This window comes from Lemur catta, chromosome 21 (genome assembly GCF_020740605.2).
Source record: "Lemur catta isolate mLemCat1 chromosome 21, mLemCat1.pri, whole genome shotgun sequence".
In the NCBI taxonomy this organism is placed as follows: domain Eukaryota; kingdom Metazoa; phylum Chordata; class Mammalia; order Primates; family Lemuridae; genus Lemur; species Lemur catta.
The window spans coordinates 16,004,525-16,029,157 of NC_059148.1; the positions used below are offsets into that span (position 1 = coordinate 16,004,525).

Below are 24,633 nucleotides of genomic sequence, written 5' to 3' on the forward strand. Positions count from 1 at the left end.
TTTCACAAGAGGGTCCAAGAGGTTTATTAGATAGCCTGTGGCAAGATACAAAATGATTACCGACAATAACAACCACATTCTATCAGCCAAGTACCACTTAGCTCTACGAAACTATCCTGCAGAACATCTCTGGGCTCTCAGTTCCTAATGGGCTGCCTGAAGAAAGACACCCTAACGCAAAGGGATTCCAGACAGTGGCTTAGAAATCCCTGCTACTTTGACCAACATGGGGAAGGGGTGGGAGGAATGAACCTCTGTACGACAATTTAAATTCCCAAATTGAGTAAGAGGGAAACTAATATGCAGGCAGGGCCTAAGGCCCCAGGTAAGCCTCCTGGGTCTGGGGCAGGGGGTGGGGGACAGGAGAGGCAAAATGGCAGGGACCTGACAGTGGGTTTCTCTCTTCTACTTCTTCCTCCCGCCTCTCTCCTTGAGGGCCAGGTGGATGACAGCACCATTGGCCATATTGTAGTAAGCCAGCGAGTTGGAATCCTTGATGAAGATGCCCTGGAAAACAGACACCATGCCTCAGTTAGGGCAACCTGGCCTCGGCACACCGCTGCAGCCTTACAACTCTGAACTTAGCAAACACAGGAGCTTGAGGGAAGGGAGTGGGTGGGGGACTGGAGGGCTCTCCTTCCTCCCACTCTTTTCTTTCCTCCCCACCAATTTATGCTCTTTTTCTTTGTCAACATTTGACTGAAAGCTCAACTCCCTAAAAAGCTGGCCCTGACCAACCCTGTGGAGTTTTGACTCTCAAATCACAAGATCTTTGGAGATCACCTAGTCCAAAAGCCTCACTTTATAGCAGAGGAAACTGAGGTCCAGAGAGGAAGAATACTGGCCCTGCGTGTGATCTGGCAGGCACCAGGTTGGGCTGGACTGTCACCTCTGTGCCCATGTGTAATGCCAGGCTGCTAGAAGCACACTGCTTGCTAGGACAGCCTCACCGCTGGGTCAGAAACCCTCCAGAACCACTCCCAAGTCTTGTCCCCAGATCTCTACCCCCTACCTAATCACTAAGGCAAAGGGTTTTCTGGATCCCTGCCAGAGCCTCACTGTCAGGCTCGCCTGCCCCAGCCCTCCCAGCCAGCTTCATCGCTTCTAGGATGGACTCAAATGGCCACACCCAGATGTTTCTCCACCCCGATTGGGTTTCCACATGGGATTTAGCTTCTGTGATGGCAGAGGTGTTGGGACCCAGGGGCAGGACTGTGGACAATGACTTACTCACCTCATACTGCAGCTTCTGTTTCCCTGCAGGCATGCCAGTGGCTTCATGAATCTTCACCTTAATGACAGAGACCTGTAGGACCAAGGAGAGGTCACTCACCCCCTTGCTAAGGCCAGCTGGAGGAAGATGTCCCCTGACCCCTTGGTTTCCATGCACCTGACGCCAGCTGGTGGCAGCAACCCATACCTGGTCTGTGAGTGGAAGGGTGAAGACCAGCACCTGCCCATTCAGTTTCCATTCCGTCTTATCCTGCATGTTGGGCACCTGAACTTTGATGGACACGGGACCCTGCAAAACAGGAGGTAGTCCTTATGCCTTGAGGGCCCGGAGCCAATCAGGAGGCCTACACTGCTATCTCTTGGCCAGCCCAGATAATATTGCCTGTCCATCTGGGCACCTGGATTCTGGTCCCTGACTGACAACTGATATCACTTGTGATGCTGCACAAGTAACTTCCCCTTTTCAAGATTTGGTTTCTTTTCTTTAAAATCACCTTTACCTTGTCTCCTGCTGAGTTCGGAGCTAAAGTACTGAAAATGCTCTGCAAACTCCAAGAAGCATTACAAGGGGAAGACCTGGGTTCCCAATTCAGCTTCCCAGCCAACTAGGTCTCTCTGAGCTCCAATGCCATTATCAGTGAAACACGGTTGATCGTAACTGTTGTAAGCATTAAATGGAAAAGCGCCTGTAAAGTGCTTAGCTCTATCCTGGCACTCTAATAAAATCTCAAAGAAATGACAACTATTATTAAAAAGAAAATTTAAAAAAGACTTGGTTAAATACACTGGAGAAGCAGGGCCTGGGGCTGTTTCTGCCTCTTCACTGGAGCCTACCAGCTTTCCTAGGAACCAGCAGTGCCACTGTTCCCACCTCCCCTTATTCCAGTCCCCACTAGGACCCCACCTCAACAGGCTGCCCTCCTAAGGGCTGGAACTGGGGAGGAAGGCCACAGTGAATTTAAGAACTGCATCCAGGATTTCCTCCAGGTGTCTAGAGTTCCTTTCACACCTGAGTTGTGCTACCTGTGCAGCTGGGTGTCCCTGTTGGCCGCTACAAGAGTCCACATCAGGGGGAACACCACCACCATTCCTGCAATTGTGGATCCCACATTTCGTGGGATTTCAGAAGCCCTACGAAGCCTCTGATCCCAGAAGCCAAAACCATGAGAGTGGAAACAGGTCAGCCAGGGAAGTATGTGCCTAGGGTGAGACTGGACCCCCCAGCTAGAGATTCCAGGCCACAGGCAGCACTCTGCAACCACATACCTTGTTCCTACGCAGGAACTCCTCCTCAGGCATGAGGCTATCCTCTGTCTTCAGTTTCTTGGAGGTGGGCTCATCTTCCATGGGAGGCGGGGGATGGACGGGGGGCATTGGGGCCGGAGCTGGGACGGGTGCCACAGGTGGAGCCGGCACAAAGGCTGCAAAGACAGGAATACGCAGCCCCATGAGTGGGGGGAAGGGGCCCGGGACTCACGCCAGTGAGGATTTGAAAGGGGAGATTACAAAGGTTCCCCCAAGTCAGAGGTGTGAAGTTCTCCTCTTTGCTGAGTCTGGCAGGCAGTAGGTTCCCGGGCAGGGAGACCTGGGAGGCTGCCCACATTGGGCAACAAGAGATTGGAGGAGAGGCAGGACTGATGGATGGAGTGGGTACCAGCCAACAAACACCTGTCAGGCTTCTGAGCCTGTCTGGGGCCTGACCTCTAAGTGTAGACACCAGCTATGCCATTTCAGACTCCCACCTCCCCCAGGAACTGTGACTCCCAGTTCCAGGCTTGGGAATCTTTCATATGGGAAGCCAAGGGTCTCCTCTGGGTTGGTGAGGATTTGAAAGGGGAGAGTACAAAGCTGAAACATATGGTACTAACATCAGCCACTGACTTGCTGACAGTGCTTAGCCTGTGGTCCCTGACCCAGTGGCCTGGAAAGCTGCTAAGATACTGACCTGTTGGCACAATCATGGGAGGTGGGCGAGGTGCCATGATAGGAGGGGCCGAGGGAGGCATGGGCACCACGTTGATCCTGGGTGCATGGATGATGGGTGGCATCGGGGCGATCACTGAGCCAGGGGGCAGCCGGACCACAGATGCCATTGGGGGCCGGGGCATGACGGGTACTGCAGACACAACTGTAGTACGGACAGGAGGCGGCATCTGTGGAGGGCAAGGGACCTACATATGACAGAAAGCCAAAGCTGGATTCCAACAGTACACACAGCTGGCAACTAGCCACCTACAACCCTGAAGATGGGGCTGGACAGCTTTGCCTCAATGCCCTGGGGCTGAGACTGCAGCCTCACGCTGGGCATCTGACAGACAGTGAGTTGCTGAGAGGACTGGGCGGCTCTCTCCACTTGGGACTCAGCAGGTCAAACTCAACAAGCTGCTCGTGGTGAACACTGAGAGCCACTAAAGAGGTTAACCTTGACTTAGCCTCCTGGAGACAGGCCAGCAGTCCTCAAACACCCACTAGGCCCTGTAGCCTTTCTCTGCTGTAAACTGCCCCCGTCTCCCTGCCTGTTCCAATCCTCCTCTGAAGACAGATCAGGCCTGAGGTTCCCACTTCCTTTTAAAGGGTTCTTGCTCTCTCAACTTGACCCTCTCAGCACTCAGGCCCCACTATAAGGCAGCTGCCCTTCTCAGCCAACAATGTCCAACCCCAAGAACCCTAAAACATCAGTCACAGGCTGGCTGCTGGCTTACTGTGGGTGGTCGCGGCACTGAGGTGATGGGTGGGGCTGAGCTGGGGATGTTGGTGGCTGAAGACGGAGGTGGTGGCTGCTGGGGGATTTCATTGGGCTTGCTGGGGCCAATCTTCTCTTTGGTGTCGTCTTCAGGCACAAGGCCCTTGGCCTTATGGATGGCCTCGATCTGCTCCTGGAGGGTAATGTTAGCCTGGGCAGCCTGCTGGGTCCGGGCCATGCTACCCGAGTGGCCGTCCCAGGTCACCTGTAAGGGAAAGCAAAGGCAAAACTTGTCAGGACTTTTGGAACTGAATCCAGTGTGGGAAACTAAGGGCAGGGAAGGCACTAGGATCCGTTAGCCGCACCTTTTCCTCTGGCTTCTGGATCTCCTCCTCACCGATCTTCTTACCGATGGCCGTTTCCTCTACACCGAAGATGTCAGTACGCCGCTCAGCCAACTGCTTCAAGCTGCTCTCAATATCGAGACCTGCACACAGTCACAGAACAGGGGCAGGGGATAGAAAGGAAACTAAACCACATGTCCTTCTGACAAGGCACTAGCTTTCCCAGTGTGCAGGTGGAGGATGGGATGAGGGTGACTCTGGGCTCCAACACAGCACTCCTGTCCTCTGAGCCTGGCACTAAGCCTATAAACTCAGTGCTTGTCAAACCTCTCCGACTTCTAAAAGGATGGTGGGCCAAAGAAGGAACTGTGCAGACAGGGCCACGTGAGTGGAAAGTGCAGAGGCAGGACTAAAAGCCTTGTCTCCCACCTCTGACATAGCTCTCTCCCTATCGTTTGCTTCTCACACCACAGCAACAGGATCCGTGTTCTATTCCAACGAGCTCAGGGTACTCCAGCCACTAGTGCCCTCATCCTAAGAAAGCCACAGGAATGAGCAACCCCCCAGCTATAGCCAGATCTCCTCTGGCATGTCAGCAGGCACATGTCATGTACGTCAGTGCCTGCCTTTGGAGGATTCCCAGGGAGTTCTGTTGCAACATAAAGGGCTGCATCTATCCTCCAAAGCTTTTGCAGACCTCAATTGTTGCTTCCTTCATTTGCTTAAAGGGAGTTGACTATAATTTGGAAATTCCCATGGGATCTCTTGGAATTCCCACTCACCTGGTGCGTACACCTCATCGTCACTCTGCTTCTCACGGATGGAGCGATCCCGCTGCTCCAGCCAGCGGGGGTCAAGAAGCCCGATGCGCATGTGTTCCTGCATTTTGCTGGCAGGGATCTTCTCCCCAGTGATGGGGGACACCAGATATTCATCCGGAGCAGGGGCTGGAGGCAGGGGCTTAGAAGCTAAAAGGAAACAGATGTTTGAGTAAGAACACAGGATGGCAGCCTGGGTTAAGTGACACATCCATTCAGTGCCACCCTCGTACCTGACACTATGCAAGGCGCCAAGGCACCAGAGATAACTAAGTCTTGTTCCCCACCTCAATGCCTATAAAAGAGAGGCTATCAGTGCTTTTACAACAAGCCACCTAAAGTCCTCTTGGAAAAAGACGAGTCTGAGGAAGGCACAAGGGCACACAGGACCTTCCTGGGCAGTCTAAGGGCTAGGAAGCAGGCCATACCTTTGGGATCATAATCCTTGCGGACAATGACTTGGTCTGGAGTTGGGGGCAGGGGCGGAGGCATGGGTGTCTCTGGTGGTGGGGGCACTTTCTGCCCTTCTTCATCATCTGAACCCTGAAAAGCAAAGCAGTGGCAGGACTCAGAGGGGATGAGAGGCCACTCAGAGGGGATGAGAGGCCACCTCCCTGCAGCTGAGCCCTGGCAGCTCTCAGGGTGGCAGGGAGCCTTGGCCTCTGCCAGTCAGCATCCATGTACTAAGCTTCTCAGTGCAGCCGAGGCCAGCCGGCAGCAGGCCAAGCTGCTTCCTTACAGCATGAATGGGAGTGCTGGGGGCCATGGTGCTAACATTCCTCTCAGGCATTTCCAGCAGTTGGCACCAGGCAGTCCCAAGAGGCCAAGGGCACTTAACACGCTAGGGAGGCTTGCGGGAGGCGAGTCAGCACTCAATGGTAGCTGCTCACAGAGCAATGCTGGGAGGGAGAGAAAAAGTCAATTCCCACAGACACAGAGGCCCTTTCTTTTCAGACTGTACACAAATTCTTTCCAAGAGGGAGAGCAGTTTGGCTCTGGATAGTTTATGCCTGCTGGGAGGGCCTGGCTTGAAGGGGGTAGGGATGTCCGAAAGGAAGTACAGGCTACATTTAGAAAAGCTCTGGGTGCCTGCAGCCTAGCTAAGAGCTCAAAATATACCAAAGCACAGGGTGATGCAGAGTGCCCCCCAAATGAGGGCTAGCATGAGGCGGTGGGTATAGGACCTGTAGGCAAAGGGGAAGGGCACAGAACAGGGCCAGCACAGCTTTTAGATCTTGCCTGTGAATGAATCTTTGTTGTCAGAGCTGGAAAGAGGCCCTGTGCTGTCTGGGATTGGGCAGCTGTACAGCTCTGTTCAGGACCCACGCCTCCTTACGAGGCACACAAGGGAGCTGGACCCCTGACTCCAGGGGCTCCAGGGAGAAAGGTCATCCCATAGCCCCACCCAAAAGCTCACCTCATCCATGTCTTGCACTTGGGTGTCCTGGTCCAGCTGGGAAGAAGGCTCCTCTGCTTTCTCCTGTTTCTCATCCTCCTCATCAGACTCGACCTCCATCTCAACCTCCTCACTCTCCCCAAACTTCTCATAGCGCTCCTGAATGAGGATTCGGGCCCCCAGCTCCTCCGGCGTGGTGGGGGGAGGGAAGTTCCCTACCAGAGGGTGAGCCAGAGTCAAAGGGATTCCTTATCAAAGACCCACCTATTGCCCTGTCTGTCTGGACTCTCCAAGGGCTGGGGCTCTGTCTGATTTCTCTTCCTACCTCCAGAGGCCCACTCAGGGTCTGACACAATACGTATGTATATATTGAATTGGACATCATTTGGGCAAAGTGGTACAACTGAAGTCTTCTGGGAGCAGAGAGGAAGCAGACACTGACAAAGTCATCTGTGAGATTTGGCAGCTCCCTGGGAACACTTGTCCAAGGTCTTCCAGGATGGCTCAGAGTGTCTGGCTCCCCGTCTGGCATCACTCCCCTCACAGACCTACCCTGCTCATTGGGTTGGAAGTCCACCGTTTCCACAACCACAAAATCATGCCAGTCAATCTGAGCATAGGCCACCCGCTCCTTCTCCTTCTCCTCTTCTTCCTTCTTCCTCTCACGCTCCTGGAACTTGGCCCATTCCACTCGGTAACACACCTGTCAGGAGATGGGAAACAGCAAGGTGCTAAGCTGAATCAGAGTCTGTTCCCCATGGGGCTATCATCTCCGGGGCCTTCACCAAACCAGAACCTCCTTCAGAACAGGATGTTGCTCTGCCCACAAGGGGAACTTCCTGGAGCAAACTATAGTATTTGCATCTGATTTCAGCCAGGCCCAGAGTTCGGACAGATGAAAATTCTAAATGCCACAGAAACCACCCTCTGTCTAGACTAAAGAGCAACTATTTGTTATAAGTTTTCTGCTCAAGTTGGCAAGGGGCTCTGTGCCCAGAGTAGCAAAACCCTCCAGGAAGTCTACGTGACAACCTACTGTCCTCAAGAGAAGAAGCAGTCTCAGACCCTGAGAAACAAAAGCCTTCATGCTGCCACAAAAAATAGCCAACACCAATATGCCTTCGTGACTCTGAAAACCTGGGGGTTCAAAAAGCGTCTATAACCAGAGGACCTGCTCGGGAGCAAGAAACCTACTGCATCTGAGAGCAAAGCAGAAAGTAGTGGTATGAGGAGAAGCATATGGAATCCAGGTTTCTCTGACCTTTCTAGCCACAAGGCCTTTCTTCTCACCACTCCTGGGCTTGGAACATAACAAGGTACTGCCTCAGAGACTGTCCCTAAACACAAAACAGAACTCACACAACAGAACTTGCACCATTAGTAACTGTTTACCTGATCCAAAACTTCTCGGGGGTTTTCAGCCTCTTTCTTGAGCTTTGTAAATAAGCCTTTGGGAGGAATCAAGATCTAAATAAAACAGAGAAGAGTTAAAGCAACTGTTAGTGTATCACAACATGGGAAAGAGGTGGGTGCCCTGGGCCTGTGGTAAGGCTCAGGAGGTGCGAGCATAGAATTCTGGGTCCCAATCCCAACTCCACTTGGCCATGGGACTTTGGGCAAGATACTTAACCCCCCTACCTTGGTTTCCTTCTACAAAATGGTGACACCATCACTTAAAGTTGGTACCATCGACTTAAAAAGGCTGCTTCAAGGATTAGCAGGAAAGCAGGCAAAACACTGACAGATTACCCAGAACACAGTCAGTATGTGATGGCTGCTTTCATGAAAATGATTTGTTCTCTTTTTCTTTTGAAAGTACTATTCAGGCCTCCCCAGACTATGTTTTTGAAGTCTGCAACCTACCCTGCCCCACCTCCCTATATATCTGTCTCTCCTGCTTTCCTTTTCTCCATAATATTTAGCACCATCTGACACTGCACTTGTCTCCTCCCTACTAGACAAGAAACTCCATGAAGACACGGATATCTGCCTTCTGTTCACTATTACATATCCAACACGCTGAATAATGTCTGACAGTGTATGTTTACTGAGACAATGAATGCTGCTTTTACGATAAACAGCCAACCATTCTAAATGCCCCAACAGTATCTACTGCCACTAGCGAAGTGGCTGAGCCCCACCGCAATACTCCCTGTACCTCTACCCAAGAATCTACCTGTGCACAGTGTTCCAGCCAGAGACAGACGCCAGTGTCTCAGGTTAGAACAGTAAATGCCAATACCCAAGTTCTGAGGGAGGAAAAATGAGAAAGTTAAGAGAATAAAAAGACCTTTAACCCTAGAAGCAGTCTGCTGAGGGAAATTAACCCAGGGCTCATTTATTAATAAAATTGATACTGTTCTCTTACAGTAACCCTTTGGCCTTCAATGGTTGTTATTCTAGCTATTCTGCTTCTGCATTTGGTCACTTTCTAAACACACACGTTTTTATAATTCTAATTATATGCTTTGAGTGAAGTTAGAGAAAATCCTTATGAGTCCTTTCAAGTCAGATTTTTAATGTGTTAGTTTGAGACATCAAGGACAGATGTACAGGCTGGGCGCAGTGGCTCACACCTGTAATTCTAGAACCCTGAGAGGCCAAGGTGGGAAGATGGCCTGAGCTCAGGAGTTTAAGACCAGCCTGAGCAATAGCAAGACCCCATCTCTAATAAAAATAGAAAAAAAAATTAGCTGGGCAACTAAAAATAGAAAAAATTAGCTGGGCATGGTGGCTCACACCTGTGATCCCAGCTACTTGGGAGGCTGGGGCAGAAGGATTGCTTGAGCCCAGGAGTTTGAGGTTGCTGTGAGCTAGGCTGATGCCATGGCACTCTAGCCCGGGCAACAGAGCGAGACTCTTGTCTCAAAAAAAAAAAAAAAAAAGAGAGAACTGATGTACAGACCATCCCACTGAAAATGAAAATAACCTCCACTCTAAGTATAGCAAGAAAAATGTGCCACAGGCAAATCTATTCCCATGTACTTTGCAATAAATTAATGATCTAATTAAAACATTTTAACACATCGACTGCCATACTAGTAAAAAAAATTTTTTCCCTTGGGGCCACAGTGTTTTATTAAAACAAAACAATCCTTTCTAATTTGTTATTTATTGTTTTCTGTGCATGTGTTATATGCAATGCAATCCACATTTTAAAATTTGTCAATATTAATTGTAACAATAAGAACATCAGCAAGTAAGATTTTCACGAACCAACTGCAGCGCTTTGCTTCACGAGGCCCTGGGCTCAAAACCATAGCCTGAGTTAAATATAATACAATAGCCAGTTAATGTGTTAAATACCAGCATTGACTTTTCCAGATTCTTGATTACAACAATGTCACATGGTAATTAAGAATCAGGATCTCGAGTAAAAATGCCAGAGCTCAAGGCCCAGCTCTGCAACCTCCTAGCTGTGTGACCCTGGGCAAGTTAACTTCTCTGGGCCTTAGTTTTCTCTTCTACACAGTGAACATCATAATAATGGCTATGTTATAGGCTACTAGAAATTAAATCAGAAGTTGCTCCATATGTAAGTTCTCAATGATGTCAGTTATACCAACTTACATTTCTCAATGCCTATTTAAATGATATTTCTGATTTAAGAGACTTTTTAGGGTAAAGAACAAAGATTTTAAAGTCAAATGTGGGTTTAAATCTCTACTAGCTGACAGATCGTGAATATGTGACTTTACTTCTCTAAGCTTGTTTCTGCTTCTGAAAAGCAGAGAAAAAAACACTTAAATTACATAATAGGAGGCAATTATTAAGGGCTTGCTTCTTGTCAGGCCCTGTATTAGGCAACTGAAATGGAAATGTACTTAAAAACAGCTAGCACCACTGGGCCTTGTTACATAGTAGGCAACCACCGTAACAGTAGTTGGCCACCATGTGTTTCATTTCTCTTTAGAAACAAGTGTTCTGTGTTGCATTTAAAGAAATAACTGAATAGAAATCAACATTTTACATTAAACTGGGATTCATCTGTAACATATGCTCAGAGTCCCACAGGAAGCACTGTCCCATGGACAGTGAGTGGAGAAAGTGTTTCCAGTGGTAAGATGTCTTCCTTCCCTGGGCCCATCACCCCAGCCCCTGCCCTGCCCAGGCACCTTGGTATACTGTTCCACCAGCTTCGTGAAGTAGTTGAAAAGGCTGTGCTGTGGGCGGAGAAAGTCAAACTGGTAGTTGCGCTGCTCTTTCTGCATCAGTTGGGTGAGAAACTGGCGCCCATTCCTGGCCACAAATTGAGCTGTCAGCTTCACCACATCCAGGTCAAAGGCCGAGATGGAGGGGGGGTCGGCAATGAACTCGAACTCGGGAGGAGGCTCTTTGGGTACAATGGTCTCTTGGATCACCTGGGCTTGGACCTAAGAAGCAGAGGGAGTGTGAGGCAGGAGGCATGGGGTGGACAGGCTCCAGAAAGAGGGGCAGGAATGCCTCCCTCCAGCATGCCTCTGTTAATTATGTACACACCACTGGCATTGGTATGAAAGAATCCTAACTCACAAGAGCATCAGTGTCCTGGCCAACTGTGGCCTCAGCTCCCTGAACAGCTTCGAGTGAGACCTGTGACCCTCTATATCTCTACTCCTGCCCTGAAATCGAGAGGCAAAACTGCATGGCAGAAGATTCAACAGGAACACAGCTTACTAAACCCCACCCAAGGGGGATGGAAACGCAGTAAAGCCTACACGTGCACAGAGAATTCTACCATACAGTGTTTCCATGACCTCCACATGAACCATGAGAAAAACAGAACAGGTCACGTGAATCCTTTTTATAGATGTAGAAACTGAGGTAGCCTGAGGCCCCAGGAGTAGTGAATTGCAATGCATTTCTTAGAACCTGACTTTAACTTTTACATCCCACTGCAAAACAAGGGGCTGCGTTTTCTACTACGGCTCAGGAGTGCAGCAAAATGAAGGGACCAGTCCAGGTCTGCACAGGAAGCAAAATGTGTCAGCCCCTGTCTTCATTCACAATGCTAACAGCCCCTAGTGCTGGGCCTCATTTCAGGGAGGATGGTATTAGGACAGGCCAGGTGGAGGGGCCCTGGGAAGATGAAACAGAAGGGAAGGGATGGCACGAGGGGCCCATAGCCCACACTGTCTCCTTCAGCACAGTCAGGTAGGAAGGCCTCCACACACCAGGGCACTGCCCTCTCACCGCAATTAAGGCCTTGGATAAATCACACTTCCCCCAACCCTCAGATTCCTCAACTGCCAGCCTCCTCATGCAGCCTCTGTGAGGCGTCAATGAGACAGGGCTCCTATAGTACTGAGCACACACAGCTTGACAAGCAGTGCTGAAGAAATGCCAACTCTTACCAGTATTTCCCTGTCTGAGATTCAGTGTCTGCCTCTGTGAGAAGAGGATGACAACCTCACTTCTCTCCCTGGGTGGTTGAGAGGTTTGGAATTATGGATACCCTCCTTGTCTTTGCTTCCCTCCCATCCCTGGGGAAGTGAGGAGAGGGGCTGGGCTCCAAACCTTCTGGGGCAGCTGCTGCTGGGCGGCCTGCTGCTGCTGCTGCATGACCTTGGGGATGGCAGCTGAGGGCTCCTGAGCCTTTCCCTCCTTGAACTCGCTGACCTTGTGGCGGTAGTATGCATGGTAAGGGTCATTCGGGTTCAGAAAGTTGAACTTGGGGTTGTTGATCTCGTTCTGTCGTATCCTAGCTTCAAATTCAGGCCCGTTTCTGGAAGCAAGAGAAAAGAATTATCACCACCAACAACCCTCGTGACTACTTAGATCCAGAACACCGTCCATCGAGCCTCCTTCACGTCACCACCCACTGCTCAAACCAGCCCATCCTTCAGCACAGCAGGCATCCTCCTCAGGCCTCCTGGGATCAGCTGTCAGTGCTATCTGCCTCATTCAGCCTGACCCAGGCCACCTCCACACAGGGTCTCCCCCACCTTGGTCATTCCTCAGGTCCTCTGCCGTTGCTAAAACCATCGGGGCTGCTGCTCTTTTCTTTTAACAAAATGTATTTATTTAAAAAATCTATTTGAGCTGGGCACAGTGGCTTGCACTTGTAATCCCAGCTGCTTGGGAAATTGAGGTTGGAGGATTGCTTGAGCCCAGGAGTTTGAGACCAGCCTGGGCAACACAGTGAGACCCTGTCTCTACCAATAACAACAAAAAATTAAAGATAAAGGACTCACAAATGAATACAACGAACACAAAGTAATGCTGTCAAAATTTATTTAGCTCAAAGTTTGCTGAAGCTAGCTCTTTTAGTTAAAAGGAGAAGTTGGCAAGTGCTGAAGAGGTGTTAAAGACATAATAGCACCAAACTGAGACTTTGTCCTTCAGGTAATGAGAAAAGACTAAAAAAAAAAAAACAAACCACAAAAATTTAGATGATTTAATGCCTTGCCCAAGTACTATCTAAAATCCCCTCACTTACTACTGGTGAAGCCCACATAGGAAACCTGTTCCACACGGACCCAGATTTATGCTACTGTCTAAGGCACATTGAGGTGACGGAGGGTGGTAAAATCTGCAGGGGGTGGTCTCCCACTGCTCTCTGTGCCTGAAATGGTTGCCCAGATATACCCCATGGTCACAGTGTGCATGCCTTCAATACCTGAGGATAATGAAAAAATGCCCCTGCACAACGTCTAGGGAACTCTGATTTTTTAAAAGTTCCAGTGGTAATATTTCAAGGTGCACCTACGTCAGTCTGGACACATTCAAGTTTTAGGTTCACTATTGACTCACTCTGACTCACAGCAAGTTACCAAACTACTCTTTGCCTCAATTTCCCCATGTATAAAATGTGGCTAACACCACATTCCCTCTCTACCATGAAGTATCACTGAGAAGATCAAATTAGTTAAGGAGATGCCAAAGCCTTTTTGAATCATACAGGGGCCAACAAATGCAAGGGGCTGTTACTCCTTTGAGAGTCGCAGGGGCTGTTCCATAAATATTCAAAATGTCTGCAGGGCTTCCATCGCTCCTCTGAGCTGCCCCAAACACACCTAAGCGTGGCCCCAGGGTGTGACTTTCTTCAGACTTTCACACGCCTGGTCCCGTGAAAAGGTGGGAGACAAGGTGCAGGCAGCGCTGTGCTCCAGATTCGCCACAACGATCTGTGCCATGCTGGTGGTCAACACCCAGGCCAGCTGCTCAGCAAGTTCTGGTCGCACCCTATAGTGTGACTAACACCATAAGGCCTCAATCTGACCGCGCATTAGTCCAACTGGAACCTCATGCTTTGGGAAAAAGCATTTCCCCCTCAGTCCTTAAATAATGCAAACCACACACAAGGAGGAGGGTGAATGTTCACTTAAATCCTGCTAAACTAGACCACCGTGCCCAGCAAATGCCCAGGGCAGATGAAGGGCTGCTAGAAAAAGAGGCCCTGGTTGTCTCATGTATCACTGCCTAAGCTATAACCTCACCACATATGGGAACAATCTGAAAGATAAAACAATGAAAAGGCAGGCATGTTCATTCCAAGCTATTCTGTTACTTTAAATTAGTTTAATGTTAATTTTAGAAATATATTCTTTAACACAAGGAGTAGATTTCAGCAGAAAAAGACATGATTCGACTCAACCAGCTGGTGAGACTTTTTAAGGGTAATTTCCACTTCAGTTTCTTGACAGGAAAATGCAGGAAAGGGAAGACCCACCTAGAGAGAAAAAATTCCTTTTGGAAAACCACATTCAGTTATGGATTTCTGCTGCATGCTCCATGAACACACATGAACCTAGCAGAAGTGAAGCAGAGTCCTGCATGCTGGCTCTAACCCAGTCTGTCCCTTTGCTGCAATGTAAATGAAACCAAGTTTGAAGACTTTAGAAATGCCTACAAAAGCAATCACTGTAGCTAAAAATCTATCTAGAGATGTGCATGTATGGTTATTTTTAAGGGACCTTGACAAACTCTTATTTCTGTAGCAGCAGAGGATGGCACAAAACTATTGGAAAGCTACTTCGCAAAACGTTTAAGAAATCTTTAAAAATGCTCTTTTAGCCAGTAATGTGCTACACAGAATTTTCTTCAAAGGAAACAATCTAAAAGAAAAAGAAAATGCTCAGAGACTTCCCCATAGTTTCATTTGCCAAACTGAAATGTTGGAAACAATCTCTAAGGAAAATACAGGGGAGATGGCCAAGTCAAGGAAGGTCCTTCCCTTCAACATGGTGCATCCTCTCCACAGCAGACTATACCGTTGTCAGGAAGACAGTGAGCGACACAGAAAAATGCCTACAACACACCGTGGAAGGGAAAAGAAGGATGTGAAAGTATCTCTGCTAGCATTATAAGAATCTAAAAAAGGATACCAAGGGCCAGAAGGAAACAGGAAAAAGTGAAAACAGCTGGTAGAAACTATTCTGGTAGTGAGATCGTGGTGACTGTTCGCCCAACACCCTTTTCCTATTTATTGTTTTTAAAATATCAGGGGAAAAGGGGAAGCATGAGTGTTGCTATGGGGCACTAAACACTTATCTTAAACAACACCTGCTTCCCTAAATCTGACAATGACCTAACAATGTTCAATTAAGCACAGAGCAGCTTTTAACTGAATACCCAGGTTAATTAAAGCCTGGAAATGTAAACAGATGAAACTGCACAGAGCTGACACAGTGAAACACATTAACCAGAGTAATTTTGTTTAATTTTATTAGAAGGCAGAGAGAGGAAGGAGTATCTATTAAATGATGTATAGTGATGGGTATGCTGCCTCAGGGGAGTGACTATCAAGGTGTGGCTCCCCCAGAGAGTAGATGCCCTGACTGAGGACAGCAGTCTGCTCAGAGCCAGCTGAGCAGGAAGAGCTGTCCAGTTTGTCAAGAGAAGCCAGAAATCCAGATTTTTTTTTTTTTTTTTTTTTTTGAGACAGGGTCTTACTTTGTTGCCTGGGCATGAGGGCAAGGGCTGATCATAGTTCACTGCAACCTCAAACTCCTGGGCTCAAGTGATACTCCTGCCTCAGCCTCCCGAGTAGCTGGGACTACAGATGAACACCAGTATGCCAAGCTAATTTTTCTATTTTTTGTAAAGATGGGGGTCTTGCAATGTTGCTCAGGCTGGTCTTAAACTCCTAACCTCGAGCAATCCTCCGGCTTCAGCCTCCCGAAGTGCTGGGATTACAGGTGTGAGCCACTGTAATCTAGATTATAAAATCTCCTGATTTTTAAATAGTGGCAAATAATTTGAGTTTTAAAAAAATATTGTGAGGACAAACAAAACATCTGTAGGCTGTACATAGCCTACTGGCTGCCAAAGGAATACTATAAATACCCTAGACGAGGCGACGTATTGAGCTTTGGAGCAAGTGGCCATCAAGACGATTCCACCCAAGGATGTGTGTGTCTAAGTGCAGTGGGAAGGAGGGAGGGGAGGAACTCTGACCAATTTCCATCCCATCTGCGATGACAGCTAACACCTGCATGATGTAACTGACCTGCATTCAGTCCCATTACCTCACTCCTGCCTCAGATAGGACAACCCTGAGATGGCATTTTGTTCAATTTTGCAGATAGGTCATTTGAGGCTCTGTGGAATGCAGTCCTTGCATAATGAGAATGATCAACTCTCCATTTTACCTTACTCAGGCCAGCAGCTCAGACACAAACACATACATTCTGACAAAGCAGCTTTCCAGGCATTTCCTCAAGCCTGTTTTGAAAGCAGAAGCTCCTGGTGCCTATAGAGTTAGGTGTGACTCTCACTTTGGCCACTGCTACACTGTGTCAGAGAAACTACCAACTAATTGCCATGTTGTGGTTTTCGACAAATTAAAAGGCCTAAGCAAACAATGCCTCTCCAAAAGCCCAGGCATTATCCTTGTGCTGATTCAGGAAATCTTCCTGCTAAAATCCACCTCTGACCCACCCTAGCAGAAGTAGCTACGTTACCTGGCTACAAAGCTGGCAGTCTTGTCAACAATATTTCTGACCTCTGGAGGAGGGTAAATAATCCCCACCACTGGCTTGGAAGGTGTAGAATCCTCTTTTGAAGATGCTTCTTCTTCTGTGGGCTACGAAAACAAGACCGGGAAATACTGTTAAACCCCTCTAGGATGTTGTTGAGAGCATAGACTGTCACCCACAGACTTCCCTCAGGTCAGATCCTCTGCTTCAGAAAAGCAGTTCTCTTAACGGCAGTGCGCTTGCATGGGCCACTCCTGGGAAACCAGGGAAAAGAGCAGCCTCCTGGCTCCCCACTAGCCAGGCTGCCTCAGCAGCACCAGAAACCTGAATTTTTTTCAAGTGCCCAGATGATACAGGATGCAAGGGCTCTGACTACATTCTGAGAAACCATGGTCCAGAATCCAGAAGGCCATGTCTGTAACCCTGCACCCAGTGCTGTGCCTGGCCTGGAACATTCAACAATTGTTTGCTGAATAAAGAAACGGGAAATTCCTCCTCTTGCCTTGAATGCCCTTTCCCTCAGCATCCATTCCACACTCTTAACCACCATTCAACACGCAAATGTTTTGTGAAACTCCGCTGGAATATTCAATATTAATTGTCCCATAAACTCCAATATCCTTTCCTCAGCAGCTTCTTCCCCTTAGTAAACAAAGGGTCAAGTCTCTCATCTTAGAAAAATAAAGTTTCTCTCCTGCCTACAAGTTCCTTTATGCTGGTGCCTTCCCCCTCCCCTTCCTCTAGTAGCTAAACATCCTGAGTTCTTTTCAGTCTTGGCCTTCCCACTTCCTCACCTCCCATCTGGGTCCCATTCATTTCAAGTGCTCTTGCCAAAATCAAAAACTGCCTACAGCCAACTACAGCCATTAGCTGGCCTTGACTAGTGACCACTCCTTGACTAGTGACCACTCCGTCACAAAACTTTCCACTCAACTCCCAGGCCCCATCCTCACCTGTCTGTCCTTCTTGCTTACCGTTCCGCCCAAGTTTCCTTCCTGGCTCCTGTTTTACCTCCTGCCCTGTAATGCTAGAGACCCCCAAAATTCTGTTCTTGGCTCTTTTCACAGTATTCACACCACCGTCAGTCACTACGTCCTTCACTTCCCCTCCCGCTTCTAGGCTCAACAATCCCACCCAAATCCATGTCACAGATCACTCCTGTGTCTTTAGATCCCATGGACCCCTAGGCACTTTCATCTCTATCCTCTTTCCTCATGAGTGGCTATCCTGTTATCCAGGCTGGAAACTTGGGCCTCCTTTCCCTTCCTCTGCCTCCACACTCAGTGATAATAAATGTCATCATTTATCAAGCAGAGTAGGTCCCAGATACTTTTCTAAGCACGTTGAATATGTTAACCCTTATGAGAGCCCTATGAGGTTAAATATTCTTATTACCCTCATATTACAGAAAACAGAACAGATGAGAAACAGAGAGCTTAATGTCCAATTGGCCCAACCAGGATTCCAACACATCATTTTGGCTGAAGAGCCTATACCATCAGCCACATTGTGACAAGAGCTTGCCCATCCCCTCTGGCCCATCCCTCTTTCCCAATCTAGGCTAGGCCCTCAGCACCTTTTTTTGTTTTGTTTTTCTTTCTTTCTTTTTTTTTTTTACTTGGTCTCCTATGGTCTTTTTGAAGCTGAGCATCTTTTGAATAGAGTGACTGACTGGTCTCCCTCCCTCCTAGTGATTCTCCACATCACTGCCTACCTACCTGAATTTCTGAAACACAAATGTCACTATCTGGTGTAAAATGCTTCCTTTTCTTGCCATCATCTACAAGGAAAAGTTCAAATCCTAAGAATCGCACCTCCTGCCACCACTCTCCTAACCCTACACTTCAACACCACTTGTTCATTTACCCTTGACCAGAGGCAACATCTGATTCTTACCTCAGTCTTTGTACTTATTATCCGGTACTACCTTGTTTATTTCCCCCAGTGCCTCAGAAAATGCCAGGGATGCAAAGGCACTTAAATATTTGTGGAGAGGGCATAGCCTCTTCAGTCATGTCCCTCCTTTATTCTGAACCCAAAGCAGTGATCAGCATATAGTATGTGCTCAATAAATGTTTGATGAATGAATAAAAATTACTATTTCCCTTCCCTAATCACCTCCCTGGTGAACTCCTATTCATCCTTCTAAAAGCAATTTACCTTTCACTCCTGTGACCTTCCCCTACCTTAATCTCCTCTTGACTTCAGCAAGCAATGCTGATTAGAGTACCATGTCCTTTGTACCTGAAACTTCTAGCATGCGGTATCTGATACCATACAATTATTATGCACAGTTTTCCCTTCAACTGAGAGCTCTTTCTTTCTCTCTCTCTTTTTTTTTTTTAAGAGATAGTCTTCAGTAGCACGACTGAGAGCTTTTTAAGGGATGGATGGATGACACTATATCATTTACGGCCAATACTTAACAATAAACATCTGCTAAGTATTCAGGTATGTCTGTCTTCCCATTAGTCTGTGAGCTCCATAGGCAAGGGTCGTGCCCGATTCATTCCGGTGACGTCGGGGCCTGGCACGGTGTCTGGTCTAGGGTAAACGCTGAGTAGATGCTGAGAATTAACATCCAAGAACGTACCGTGCGGACTGGAAAATTAGGGATTACCGGGCAAAGGCTGGGAGGCCCAACTGCCAAAGACAGTTGGCGAAACAATGCTTCTCACACTTTAGTGAAATCACCTTGGGATCTTGTTGAAATGCAGATTCCTATTTAGAGGATCTGAGGTGGAGACTCCGCATTCCTAACAAGCTCCCAGGTCGCAATGATACTGCCGGTCCTACCACTTTGAGAACCGCTGTTCTAGAGCGCTCGTTGGCTTCGAGAAGACAGCGCGGCCGCGCGCAGCCTCCCGGGACTTGCAGTCCCTCCAAGCCCTCCCAGAGAGGCCGCCTCTTCCAGCGCGAGGGAGGAGCGCCCAGGCCTAGGCTCGGGCTGCAGGCTGGGGGCGGGGGGGGGGAGGCGAGGTACCTGTTTGGGTTCGGTGGCCACCGGCGGCGGCGGAGGCACCGCCTGCACGGGTCCGGCCGGCATGACTGCGACGCTCAGGGCTGCCAGTCCGCCTCCGTATCGGTAAGAGGTGCAGCGTCAAGACAGCCTCCCGGCCGGACGGTACGACCAGCTCCCAAAATGGCGGCGGCCGAGAGAGTCGTCGCCGAGGAGGTGAGGCTGACGCATTTCCGGGCCCGCCCCCTTCCGTGGCGTGCTTCCCCCCTCCCCGCGGGCGCCGTAGCCCGCGACGCAGTTGCCATGGCAGCGGCCGCGGCGCCGGGATAGCGGTTTTAGGGGATCCCAGAAGCCGTGGGCGCGCCAGGGGCAGTTCCACGAGCCAGCCAGACACAGAGGCCGAAGCCGCGACGCCGGAGGCAGGTGAGATGTTCTGCAGCACCTGACCTCGCAGCCCTGACCCCTCCTTTACTCCACAGCCAATTCTTCGCCCCCTCCGACCCCGCAGTCCACGGGCCCTGCGCCCTCCGGTTGGCCTCTCACTTAGGGGAGCCCCTCTCCCCTCAGGCCTGCAGCCTCAAAGCCCCACCTTCCTACTCCCTTACAGCTCCCGCTTTCACTCTAGGCCCACCCTCCAAAGACCCCTTTCAAAACAACGCCCTTAATTCCCACCGGTCCCTTCTCCCTTGGGCCTGCCTTTTCTAAGTTCTACCTGCGGCCTTCCGTAGCCCCGCCCGCAAGCCCCACGGGACCCTCTCAATTCAGGGCTGCTTCTTTAGGCTCCACCCCTCATTCCCACAGGTGCGGCCCTGCAGACCACGCCCCTCGCTTCCCAGAGGCAGGCCTCCAATCCTGCAGGCTTCTCTCCCCCTCCTGAGATCCCCCCTTACCTGGACCCTCTTCCCCTTATCCCCTCCCCCACACACATCGCAGCTGGTTTATGTCATTGTTATTATTAATGGGGAATAATAATGATAGCTAGGATGTATTGAACATTTACCATGAGCCAGACCCTGTGCCAAACACTTCACGTATCACATCATTTATTCCTTGTAGCAATCTACAGATAAGGACAGTGAAGTTCGGAGTTGGTGGAGTGGGAATCCAAACTCAGGCCAGTCTTACTCCACTATTAGTGCAGTTAGTTATTCCTTTGTTCTCACTTGGTCCCTTCGGTGTCCCCAGGGATCCAGGCAATTAACCACCCCAGGTCAGAGACTGACAACTGCCATATAGTTGGTTTTAGAGTTTCCAAAGTGTTTTCACGGTGGTGACTTTGAATCTCAGTGGGCACATTGGCTGGGAGGTAGGAATAATCTTTACCAGTGGGGTAGAGTTCTCAGAGAGGCTTGAGTGTTGAATGGGAGTGGAGGAAAGGCTTCTGCCCTTCCCTGGGAGTCAAAAGTCCACCTTGAGCCCCAGGGAACTGAGGAGAGGCACAGTTAGCTGCTGCTGCTCCCTAAGGGCAGTGCTGGATCAATTAGTGCTGTCACCTGTGTGGTCACAGGTACAGTGCAGGGCTGACAGCTTCAGGCTGAGGGTTCCACTCAAGATCGAGTAATTACAGAGAAAGCCCACGTCAAATGCTCCTTCACTTGACACACACCTAAGTGCTTCTGAAACCATGCCTATATCTGCATAACCTTAATTTTCAGAAGAAAGGACACGAAGTAACCTTGGATAGTCTTGATAGTCTGGCATTCGCTGCTACTTATCTGAACCAGAAGCTAATGGGAGCTGATAGCCCGAGATAGCCTCAGACGGCAGCTATAGTTGTTTGAAAGTGAGCAGATCAATGTTTCTTGGTGCCTTCGCAAGCAAGCTTATGAGTTCCAGATGCTTTGCCACCTGAATATGCTTGCTCCCAGGTTGGGGCTTCTTGTTTGCTTTATTTATTTACTTCATGCTCATATCAAGAAGGAAACCCAGAATGTTTTAGTCTGTTGTTTCCCTTTGTTTCCACCTCCCTCCTTGGGGACATAAAATCTCTTGGGCAGCAGTATCTCATGAGAGATAGTTGTCAAGGCAGCATGTGTGTGGGATGTGTTTGTTTGCGTGTATGAGTGTCGTGGGGTGGACACACATCACTTCCCATCATGTGGGTGGAGCTGACACACCCAAGCTTACCTCTTGCAGAGACTGTCAGACATAGTTGGTGGTTCCTGGAATACAGGGCTCCATGTGCCCTGCTCTGTCCCTGGTCTTGACACAGTGCCTGGCACATAGTTGTTAATCAGTCCCCATTTGCTGGATGAGCACACAGCATCTGACCCTCTCCACCCACACTGCTCAGTACAGTAGCCACCAGCCCATGTGGCTTTCGAGCACTTGAATGGTATCTGGTCCAAACAGAGATGTGCTGTGTCAAATAGACATTGGACTTTGAGACATAATACCAAAAATAAGAATGTAAAAAAATCTCCTTAATAATTTTATCTTGAGTTCATATTGAAATGATGATATTTGCAGTATATTGGGTTAAATAAAATGTTATTAAAATTAATTTGCCTATTTTTAAATTTCTTAATTTCTTTTTAATGTGTGGGGGAGAAAAAGTCTTTTCCTCACTCATTGCTAGGTTCATGGCTGAGATGCCTATAACAAGATAGATTTATAAGAGAAAAGCATATAAATTTATTTAATAAATTTTTCCCTAACATGGGAGCCTTCAGAAATGAAGACCCAAAGAAATGGGGTGGTCTGTGTATTTTCATGGACAATTGTGCAGAAGTAAACGGGTGGAGAATTTAACAAGGCCCATGTGTTCAGATTCTTCTAGGTGTCCCTTTGTGACATTCCTTCTGAACTAGGTATAGAGCAGGACACCTGTCACAGAAGAGAAGGGAGGGAGAAGGTCAGAGAGGGACTTTCCTAGTGGCCTGTTGCAGGGAAATGGATGAGGGGAAGGTGATTGTGGTCTTCCTGCTTCTGCAGTTTTCTCAGTTTCCAAAGTGCTGTATTTTGGGGTAGCATTTCTTGTACCCCATCAGTGTCTAACAGAATATCTAAAATCCTGTACGTGGCTTGCCTTTTATTTCTTTTGGACACTGCTGCTCTAGAAGCAGCATGGCCTGAGAATAGAACAGAGATGTTGCACTGAGAATCTGAGCTCCCTGAGTGACGTTGGGCTAGCCCCCTAACTTTCCAGAGCCTCAGTATCCTCTTCTGTGTAAAGGAGGAAGATTTGGGGAAGTGGCACACAGTAGGTTTAATCAGATCTAGCACTATTTTTTAAAGACAGAGTGTTGCTCTGTCACCCAGGCTGGAGTGCAGTGGCATGATCACAGATCACTGCAACCTCGAACTCCTGGGCCCAAGTGATCCTCCCACCTTAGCTTCCTGAGTAGCTGGGACTACAGGTGTGTGCCACCACACCTGGCTAATTTTTCTTATTTTTTGTAGAGATGGGGTTTTGATCCTAGTTAGTATATTGGTGAGGAAAAAAAGAGAGAGAGAGAGAGATGAGGTCTCACTGTGTTGCCAGGCTGGTCTCCAACTCCTGGCCTCAAGCAGTTCTCCTGCCTCGGCCTCCCAAAGTGCTGGGATTACAGGCATGAGCCACTGCGCCCTGCCAGAACTAGCACTATTGAAGCATGCCCTCTGCTCAGGCTCAAGGCAGGCATCCCACTGCCCTCTCCCTCACCCCATTCCTCTAGCCCTCTTCCCAGACAGCCTCCACCCTGCCCCCCAGAAAGCCCTGCCTGCCTGTGCATTCTCTCACTCTCTCCTTCATCCATTCCCAGGGACTGAAGAGCTGCTCGGGCAAGGCCTGCACTGGAGACAGGAAGCCAGGTACTCGGATAAGCCTCTGACCCAGAGCCCCAGAGCCCACAGTCTTGTATGAGAGCCAGACACTCAGTCGCTCCGGCTCTATAGGCAGGCACTTACATGGAGGTAAGGGCAAGGCCCAGTCCTCTGGGAGGCTGAGGAATCCAAGTCAGCTCTCAGCAACCACCCTTAGGTGCCTCTGAGCTTCCCAGAACCTGTGGGCACAGGCTGGCCCTCAGGGCTCTTGGCCCAGGTGACCAGGCCATACCACACTCTCACAGGGAGACAGGCTGTCAATCCTTAATAATGACTTAAATAATGATTCCATTCCGGTGGTTGTGTGTGCTGGGAAGAAAAAGAACACGGTGCTCTGACAAGGTGTAACAGGGGACCTCACCTGGCCTGGGGACCTGGCGTGCTTTCTTTAAAGACCTGAGGGAGGTGTCTTATCTAGATGAAGTGTAGAGAGGGGCGCGTTCTGGGTGGTGAGACACTGAAGTGGAGGGGTGAGACCACACAGTGCCAGGGCCCCAGGAAGTTTCCCAGTCTTTTGCCTGGGCTAGAGTGCCATGGCGTCAGCCTAGCTCACAGCAACCCCAAACTCCTGAGCTCGAGCAATCCTTCTGCCTTAGCCTCTCGAGTAGTTGGGACTACAGGCATGCACCACCATGCCCGGCTAAATTTTTCTATATATTTTTAGTTTTCTGGCTAATTTCTTTTTATTTTTAGTAGAGATGGGGTCTTGCTCTTGCTCAGGCTGGTCTTGAACTCCTGAGCTCGAGCGATCCTCCCACCTCAGCCTCCCAGAGTGCTAGGATTATAGGCATAAGCCACCGCGCCCCTCCAGTTTCCCAGTCTTTAGTGCTGCAGAAAGACATTAAAAGGGTCTGAGCAGGGGCTGAGTTGCGTTTTTAAACAGTCACCCTGGTTGCCATGGACAGGATGGGCGAGGTGGTGCTGGGCCCAAGGAAAGTGGTTGACCTCACAGGGAGGCTGTGGCAGTGGTCTGGAGAGATGGCGGGGCAGGAGCAGTGACAGTGGAGAGATGTTCTGGCTTCCAGGTGTGATCTGGATGTAGGATTGGCAGCACTTGGTGCTGGGATGATGTAGGGGCAGAGGAAAGAGGGGATTTGAGGACATACCTGGGCTTGGGCTAAGTAGGCTAAATGGCACACAGTAGGTACCATTTTCTGGGATGAGGGAGGTTGGAGGAGGATAGATTTTGGATAAGAGGGGTTTCCTACCCAGCCTGGACTTGCTGGAGGTGGAAAGGACTGTGGCCTAAATACTGCCCAAGTAGCCTCTGCATTTCAGGGAGTGGCTCTGTTGCAAGCAGGTGCTTCCTGCTACTGAGAAATCCACGAAGAACAAGGGGCCGCTCCTGGCAGGTGGGAGGGGCTGGAGCTCAGCATCTGCACCAGTGCCCTACTCCAGCAGAGTGCTGGCTCTGAAACCAGCTCCTGACTCGCACCTCAGCCCTGCCGGAGGGTGATGGGCCAGGACAGTGTCTTGCCTCTCCACCTGCTGAGTCAA

At 49.3% G+C, this 24,633-nt stretch overlaps 2 protein-coding genes across 5 annotated transcripts in view; one reads left to right on the top strand and one right to left on the bottom strand.

The window, feature by feature from the left end:
* On the bottom strand, positions 1-19,568 carry SF3A1 (splicing factor 3a subunit 1). 2 transcript variants are annotated; one of them, XM_045534451.1, is made up of 16 exons: positions 19,357-19,568; positions 16,359-16,480; positions 11,971-12,178; positions 10,590-10,847; positions 7,867-7,941; positions 7,027-7,177; positions 6,496-6,689; positions 5,507-5,621; positions 5,043-5,228; positions 4,282-4,403; positions 3,936-4,181; positions 3,179-3,386; positions 2,500-2,654; positions 1,421-1,522; positions 1,235-1,306; positions 1-507 (listed from the first exon to the last, which is right to left on the bottom strand). In XM_045534451.1, the coding sequence occupies exons 1-16, from the start codon at positions 19,417-19,419 to the stop codon at positions 406-408; spliced, it is 2,379 nt and encodes a 792-aa protein (XP_045390407.1). In that variant the 5' UTR covers positions 19,420-19,568; the 3' UTR covers positions 1-405. The 2 variants fall into 2 exon arrangements, with proteins under 2 accessions (XP_045390407.1, XP_045390405.1); XM_045534449.1 differs by having other exon boundaries at positions 3,179-3,404.
* The window catches only part of CCDC157 (coiled-coil domain containing 157), a 15,470-nt gene continuing 10,289 nt past the window's right edge, over positions 19,453-24,633 (top strand). For all 3 annotated transcript variants that reach the window (XM_045534452.1, XM_045534453.1, XM_045534454.1), the window contains exons 1-2: positions 19,453-19,755; positions 23,076-23,124. The gene's annotated coding sequence lies outside the window, so the exon portion shown is untranslated. The remainder of the gene's footprint in view (positions 19,756-23,075; positions 23,125-24,633) is intronic.

Bases quoted from the DNA above. Each gene is read 5' to 3' on its own strand.
- SF3A1 (XM_045534449.1), bottom strand. From the start codon at position 19,419: ATGCCGGCCGGACCCGTGCAGGCGGTGCCTCCGCCGCCGCCGGTGGCC. The intron at 16,481-19,356 runs GTACCTCGCCTC...TTGTTTTCGTAG, and splicing joins TGGCCACCGAACCCAAACAG to CCCACAGAAGAAGAAGCATC. The intron at 2,655-3,178 runs GTCAGTATCTTA...CTGTCTTTGCAG, and splicing joins TCCCATGATTGTGCCAACAG to CCTTTGTGCCGGCTCCACCT.